The 7,996-nt window shown below is 43.7% G+C and overlaps 1 protein-coding gene across 1 annotated transcript in view; it reads right to left on the reverse strand.

The window, feature by feature from the left end:
* Window positions 1-7,996, reverse strand: part of SMO (smoothened, frizzled class receptor) — a 25,430-nt gene that overhangs the window by 8,212 nt on the left and 9,222 nt on the right. The window contains exon 2 of the mRNA XM_012805144.2: window positions 433-638. Within this exon, the coding sequence (XP_012660598.1) occupies window positions 433-638 (206 nt within the window). The remainder of the gene's footprint in view (window positions 1-432; window positions 639-7,996) is intronic.

Here is a 7,996-nt window from a genome sequence, read left to right on the forward strand (position 1 = left end):
AGCCACAGGTGCTGAGCCTATTTCTTTTTTTTTCTGGTTGCAGCCATCATTGTTGTTTGGTGGGCCTGGGCTGGATTCGAACCCACCACCTTATACACCTTAGGTGTATATGGCTGGCGCCTTAACCACTTGAGCCACAGGCACCGAGCCACATGCATGTCTCGACCCCCCCCCAACATGCACTAACTTCCTAGATTCACTCCTGTCATCTGCGATGCCTGTAACACTCCAACACCCCATAGAGTGGGTGCTCCGAAAAATTTTGCGGAACATATTCCAGTGGTGTAGTGGCAAGTGGGTTTGTGCTTGTTGACCCCATGGCTATAATCTTGCAGTCTCACAGGAGAAAAGGCTCTGGCATCCCTGCTGGCCCCTGCCCTATGCTTGGCTGTTCAGTCTAGAGAGCCTGGATCTTGTCCACAAAGCACTTACCGGGCAGCCTTCAGGGAAGTTGTCGGGGGTGCAGCGCAGGAAGTCAGGCCAGCCTCGCTCCCTCTCCACGATGGCACAGGGGCCTCGGGTGGCCTGGCACAGGGTGCGGCTGGGCAGTTCTACCCGGTCATTCTCACACTTGGGCATGTACACGGCACACAGCAAGGGCTGAATCACTGCCCAGCAGCGGGGGGCATTCCGGAGGCCTGGAGGGTGGCGACAGTGTGGACATATTGAAATGAAGAACCTCCTCTGACCCACAAACACAGCTACACCCCAGGCCTTTGCCACACAGCACACACCTGTCAGGCAGTGGTTCTCAACAGTGCACCTGGCCGGGTAGTACACATCTTGAGGCTAGAGGACTAGTCCATGCATTCCAGGGCAGGTAGCATCCCTAGTCCCACTAACTAAATGCCAGTGGAACCCTTAAGTCTTTGTGACAAAAAGAAGTGCCCCCCACCTCCAGCCCAGGGCAGTGACTACAAGAGGGCCTGAAGAGGAACTTTTGGGAATGTTCTATTTCTTGATCTAGTACTAGTTATATGCACGTATTCACTTTGTGAAAACGAAGCTTATCATCTGTGTACTATTCTTAGGTATGACTATAATTCAATTACATTTTTAAAAAAATATTTGCCATTTCCAAATGCCCACCTAGGGAGTGGTAGTAGTGCCTCTGGCTGAGAACCCTGGCCATCCCTGGCCTTTTCAGGGATGTTTCTAAAATCTCGTACGGGCTTCCTTCAGGGGAAAGGGGGGTTGTGGGACCCATCGCTCACAGGGCCCACTCACCAGAACCAGGACATAGTTCCCCTTGCCCAGACCCCAGAATCACTGTTCCTCTTACCAAGCTGAAGTGAGAGAGAGAAGAGGTGGGGGCTTAGGGAGAGGTGGTCAGAGGAGCCAGGTACTCCAAAGCCAGAGGAGGAAGCAGGAGATCAGATGGAGAGAAACAGAGGAGGCTCTGTCCAGAGGAGAGGGAGGAAAGGTGGTGTCAGCAGACAGAAGCAGGCAGAGGTCTCCCAACACCCCTGCCCCAGCTCAAGCCCCTATGCTGCTCATCCCAGTAGCTGGACTCACTCTGCATTTTTAGCCCCTCCTGAATCATCCCTGTTTCAGGAACATCTATTTCCCAAGCAAAAAGCTGCATTAGGAGAAACTTCTGAGGATGTGAGAGCCAACATGAGTGACTGTCCCATTGCCAGGCTGGGGAGGGTTGAGGCAGGTACAGCTCTTTTTTGGGATGGAAGGTAATTTAGTGGAGGGTAAGAAGCATGGGCACTGTAATTAGCTGGCCTGGGTCTAAATCTTGGTGCCACCATTTACTGGCCATGTGATTTTGAACAAAATACTTAATTTCTAGCCTCAGTCTCCTCATCTGTAAAATGGGGATGATAGGTTTACCTTGTGAAATTGTTGTGAAGAGTGACATAACTCTTAAATGTGTTGGGGCCAGTACCTGTTGTGTAGCAAGCATGTTAGCTGTTATTACTACCTGTTTGAGGCTTCTGACTTGCTCACAGCTCTCAGATCCTATTCCAGGGCACAGGCCAAGTTCCTGCCAGTTCAGAAGCAATATCCTCAGGCAACAATAGTACTTGATTCAAATCAGAATCACCCAGATAAAGTACCCAGTCTCAGCAATACTGAGTGGGTGGTTGCCGGGGGCTGAGGTGAGGGGAAGGTTTGCCTGTATAGCTGTAGCACGAGAGATTCTATGAGGTAATGGGACTGTTCTCTATCTTGAATGTGGTGGTTATAGAACTCCATGTATTTGTCTAAACTCAGAGCTAAGAAAGTGAATTGCACTGGGTATTTACTATAAAATTACACTTTCAGTGATGGTGGGACGCTCTCTGCAGTAAAATGCATTTTAGGGGAGCATCAGGCAATTAATTAAAAATGTGTTATTTTTCTTGATTAGGTGATATTTGTGACTACCAGCTTTTAAAAATGTGTAATTTGTTGTTTTTCTTTTTTTTTCTCATTTTCAATACTGCTTCATACTTTTTTTTTTTTTTTTGAGACAGAGCCTCAAGCTGTCCCCCTGGGCAGAGTGCCGTGGCATTACAGCTCACAGCAACCTCCAACTCCTGGGCTCAAGCGAGTCTCCTGCCTCCGCCTCCCAAGTAGCTGGGACCACAGGCGCCCGCCACAACGCCTGGCTATTTTTTTTTTGGTTGCAGCCGTCATTGTTGTTTGGTGGGTCCGGGCTGGGGATTCGAACTCACCACCTTAGGTGTATGTGGCTGGCGCCCTAGCCGGTTGAGCTATAGGCGCCGAGCCGTACTGCTTCATACTTTAAACTCCCCAGGGAAAAGGCAGATTATTAAATAAATCTTAAAGGACAACTGAGGAGCCATGTGGGGAAAAAATACCTCACCTCACCAAAGTAAATTCTAGAGGGACCAAAAATAACTACATTATTTTTCTAAAAATTAAAGTATAAGACAAAAAAGGGGGGGGGCAGGTGTGGTGGTTCCTACGGGTAATCCTAGCACTCTGGGAGGCTGAGGCAAGTGGACTGCTTGAACTCAGGAGTTCAGGACCAGCCTGAGCCCAGAGCAAGACCCAGTCTCTAAAAACTAGGCAAGTGTTGTGGCGGGTGCCTGTAGTCCCAGCTACTTGGGAGGCTGAGGCAAGAGGATCACTGGAGCCCAAGAATTTGAGGTTGCTGGGAGCTATGAGGGCAACAAAATGAAACAAAACAAAACAAAAAAAAAAAAAGAAAGGAAAAAAGAGTACACGACAAAATGAGGGATAGCTTTTTATTTATTTATTTTTTTGAGACAGAGTCTCACTTTGTCACCCTCAGTAGAGTGCTGTGACATCATAGCTCACAGCAATCTCAAATTCTTGGGCTCAAACGATTCTCTTGCCTCAGCCTTCCAAGTAGCTGAGACTACAAGCAACCGCCACAGTGCCTGGCTATTTTTAGAGACGGTGTCTTACTCTTGCTCAGGCTGGTCTTGAACCTGTGAGCTCAGGCAATCCACCCATCTTGGCCTCTCAGAGTGCTAGGATTATAGGCATGAGCTACCATGCTCAGCCTCAAGAAATGGTTTTTCAAATCTTTGAGTGGAGAAGGCCTTTTGAAGCATGACACAAAACCTAGGGGCCATGAAATAAAAAGATCTAAAGAAAGGCTTCAGAGAAATAGATAAATTCAGTAAGGTGAAAAACAAAATCCTAAGAAAGGCAAGTCACTGAGAAAATCTATTTTCAATACATGTCATAGGTAAATAGCAAATTTCCTTACATTCATAAAGCTCTTATAAATCAGTAAGAATTACATAACCCTATAGAAATATGGGCAAAAAATGACAGATTACACAAAGAAGATGATGAGAAGCCTTTATAAACATAAAGAGATGTTTAGCCTCACTCTTTTTTTTTTTTCTGAGACAGAGCCTCAAGCTGCCACCCTGGGTAGAGTGCTGTGGCATCACAGCTCACAGCAACCTCCAACTCCTGGGCTCAAGCGATTCTCTTGCCTCCACCTCCCAATGAGCTGGGACTACAGGTGCCTACCACAATACCCGGCTAATTTTTGGTTGCAGCCATCATTGTTGTTTGGCAGACTGGGGCTGGATTTGAACCCGCCAGCTCAGGTGTATGTGGCTGGCACCTTAGCCACTTGAGCCACAGACACCAAGCCACTTTTTTTTTTTTAAAGACAGAGTTTCACTTTGTCACCCTTGGTAGAGTACCATGACATCATAGCTTACAGCAACCTCCAGCTCTTGGGCTTAGGCGATTCTCTTGCCTCAGCCTCCCAAGTAGCTGGGAGTACAGGTGCCTACCACAATGCCCAGCTATTTTTTGTTGCAGTTTGGTCAGGGCTGGGTTTGAACCCACTACCCTTGGTATATGGGGCCAGCACCTGACTCACTGAGCCATAGATGCCTCCCTGTTTTATCACTTTTTTAAGTGATAAGGAGAAAAACATCTGAAAATACTGTATTATAAAAAGTACGGGAGGAAACTGGTACTTTTTTATATATTCCTGGTAGGAATAAAAATCAGTAATACTTGTGGAGACTATTTGGCATTATCTATCAAAATTTTATACTAGCAATTCCACTTCACATGTTCCCAAAGATAATACAGAAGATTATTCATTGCAGCAATATCTGTAATGCCAGAGGAGTAAAACAACCTGAATTCATATCTACCAACAGGAGACTAGCTAAACAGAATAAAATACATCAATATAATAGGACACCATTCAGGGTTGAACTACAATCATGCATTGCTTGAAGACAGGGATAGGAGCTGAGAAATGAATTGCCAGGCAGTTTTGTTGTTGTGTGAACATCATGAAGTATACTCACACAAACCTAGATGGTATAGCCTGCCACACACCTAGGCTGTAGGGTGTAGCCTATCCTTTTGGGCTACAAACCTCTGCAGGGTATTACTGTACTAAATACTGCAGAAAACTGTATCATAGTGGTAAATGTTTCGTGTATCTAAACAGAGAAAAGCTACAGTAAAAATAAACTACTATAATCTTAGAGCACTATCATTATATATGTGGTCTGTTAACTGAAACGTTGTTACGTGTCACAGGACTGGATAAGCATTGAAATGGAATGATGTCCAACATGTGTTGTTAAATGGACAAGGTTGAGTGGAAAATAGTCTATAGAGGACTTTACTGGTTGGGGGTGGAGGAGAGACTGAGAACACATCTCCATCTGGACAGATGTCAGGTATCTCTAAAAGGACACACAAAATCACAGTGATGATTATCTCTAGGGAGAGAAATGGACAGCAGGAAGCAAAAGTAGGATTTAACTTTTGTTCTTTTTGAATTTTGTACCATGTACATATACTACCTATTTTTTAAAAGTAATTAAGCTTAAAAACAAAATAAAGAAGTATACAAATGACGAGGATAGGGAAGCTCCCCAGAGAAGAAGAGGGGGGAATGAAACTGAAAAGAGGAAGAATGGGGACATCAACATAATCTATATTAATTTATTTCTTTTATTTTAATACCAAAAAAAAAGAAAAAAGAGATATTTTAACAATATCAGTCTCTTCACTTTTCTGTGTTCACAGACTTTGTTTTTTGAGACAGAGTCTCACTTTGTCACCCTCGGTAAAGTGCCGTGGTGTCACAGCTCACAGCAACCTCAAACTCTTGGGCACAAGCGATTCTCTTGCCTCAGCCTCCCGAGTAGATGGAACTACAGGCGCCCGCCACAACACCTGGCTATTTCTTTTCAGTTTTAGTTGTCACTGTTGTTTGGCAGGCCCAGGCTGGAATCGATCCACCAGCTCTGGTGTACGTGGCTGGTGCCCAAGCTGCTGAGCTACAGGCACCAAGCCTTGGTCTAGACTTTTAAAAACATTTTTGTTTGTGTTATTCTGTCACGTTGAGAACCATTGTTCTAAGGTTAGTTTAACAATAGAAGATTCAACCAATGCAACTTACTACATTAGCAGATTAAAGCAAAACAATCATATGATCAACTTGATGAATGCAGGAAAAAACCTGATAAAATTCAACATCCATTTATGGTAAAATTAGGAATAGAAGAAAACTTTCTTAATCTGATAATGTTAATTAACTATAAGAAACCTGCACCAAATATTATATTTAATGGTGAAAGATGAGAAAGCTTTCTCCTGGCTCAGCGCCTATAGCTCAACCGGCTAAGGCGCCAGCCACGTACACCTAAGGTGGCGGGTTCGAATCCCCAGCCCAGACCCGCCAAACAACAATGATGGCTGCAACCAAAAAATAGCCGGGCGTTGTGGCGGGCGCCTGTGGTCCCAGCTACTTGGGAGGCGGAGGCAGGAGACTCGCTTGAGCCCAGGAGTTGGAGGTTGCTGTGAGCGTGATGCCACGGCACTCTGCCCAGGGGGACAGCTTGAGGCTCTGTCTCAAAAAAAAAAAAAAAAAAAAAGAAAGCTTTCTCCTTAGAATCCAGAAAAGTCAAGAATAAAGGACGTTGCTTCTATTTAACACGGCACTAAAAGCCATAAGTAGAACAATTAAAGTAAAAGGTTTGCAATGGAAGAAACAAAACTCATTATTCATGAATGATATGACTACATGGGTAGAATAAATTTAGCAAGTTTACTGGATTCAAAATCAATTGTATTTCTATACATTAGTGACAAAAAGACAAAACAAATGTTAAACATGTCACAAACATCATTTACAACATCAAAAATACCAAATACATAGGGATAAATCTAACAAATATATGTATTTAAGAGGTCTGTGCAGAGACCCGGTACCATGGCTCACACCTGTAATCCTAGCACTCTGGGAGGCCAAACTGGACAGATTGCCTGAGCTCAGGAGTCCCAGACCAGCCTGAGCAAAAGCATCTGTACTATAAATAGAAAAACCAAGGCAAGAGGATTGCCTGAGCCCAAGAATTGGAGGTTGCTGTGAGCTATGATGCCAGAGCACTCTACCCAGGGAGAATGAGTGAGACTCTATCACAAAAATTAAAAATTAAAAAAAAGACCTCAATGCAGAAAACTGTAAAAAAAAAAAAATTTAGAAAATGAAGAGATCTAAATCAACAGAAATATATATAATATTCAATACGTGTAAGATTCAGTATTGTAAAGATGTTTCTTTCCCAATATCAAATCTATATAGTCAATGTAATCCCAATAAAAATCACAATTTCACACCTATAATCCTAGCACTCTGGGAGGCTGAGGCAAGTGAATCACCTGAGCTTGTGATCAGCCTGAGCAAGAAAGACCCAGTCTCTACTAAAAATAGAGAAATTAGCTGAGCATTGTGGCAGGCACGTGTAGTCCCAGCTACTTGGCAGACAGAGGCAAGAGAATCACCTGAGTGCATAAGTTTGAGGTTGCTGCGAGCTATGATGCCACTGCATTCTAGCTTAGGCAACAAAGTGAGATTCTGTCTCAAAAAAAGAAAAAAAAAATCACAATTTCTATATTAAAGCACAAAGGATCAAAAATAGGCCAGATTCTCTCCTATATATCGACGTACTATAAACAAACTGGTGAAGCCTGTCATTCCCAATGGATTCTTCAAGAAATTTAGGAGTCCATGAAATTGGATGGCAAAAATATTACACCTAACTAAAACTACTTATCCCTTCCTTTAATAAGTGTAGGCAACATATCACAGTATGAGGTAGCAGTACCTTTGGCTTTGTCACAAATGGAAATCAGATGTTTTTATTACAGATACCTCAAAATACTGTCAATGGTCATTACCACTTCAACATTATAATGGTTATTACACCTGTACTAGATCTTAGTTTATTAATAAAGAAGCTCATATACTTTTTATATTTGATAATTATATTTCAATATAATTAATTTCCTTGGTAATCCTATATACTTTTTTTTTTTGAGACAGAGCCTCAAGTTTGCCCTGGGTAGAGTGCCATGGTATCACAGCTCACAGCAACCTCGAACTCTTGGGCTTAGGCTCGGCGCCTATAGCTCAACCAGCTAAGGCGCCAGCCACGTACACCTAAAGTGGCGGGTTCGAATCCCCAGCCCGGACCCGCCAAACAACAATGACGGCTGCAACCAAAAAATAGCCGGG

This window comes from Otolemur garnettii, unplaced genomic scaffold, assembly GCF_000181295.1.
Source record: "Otolemur garnettii isolate 467f Iridium unplaced genomic scaffold, OtoGar3 scaffold00037, whole genome shotgun sequence".
NCBI lineage: Eukaryota > Metazoa > Chordata > Mammalia > Primates > Galagidae > Otolemur > Otolemur garnettii.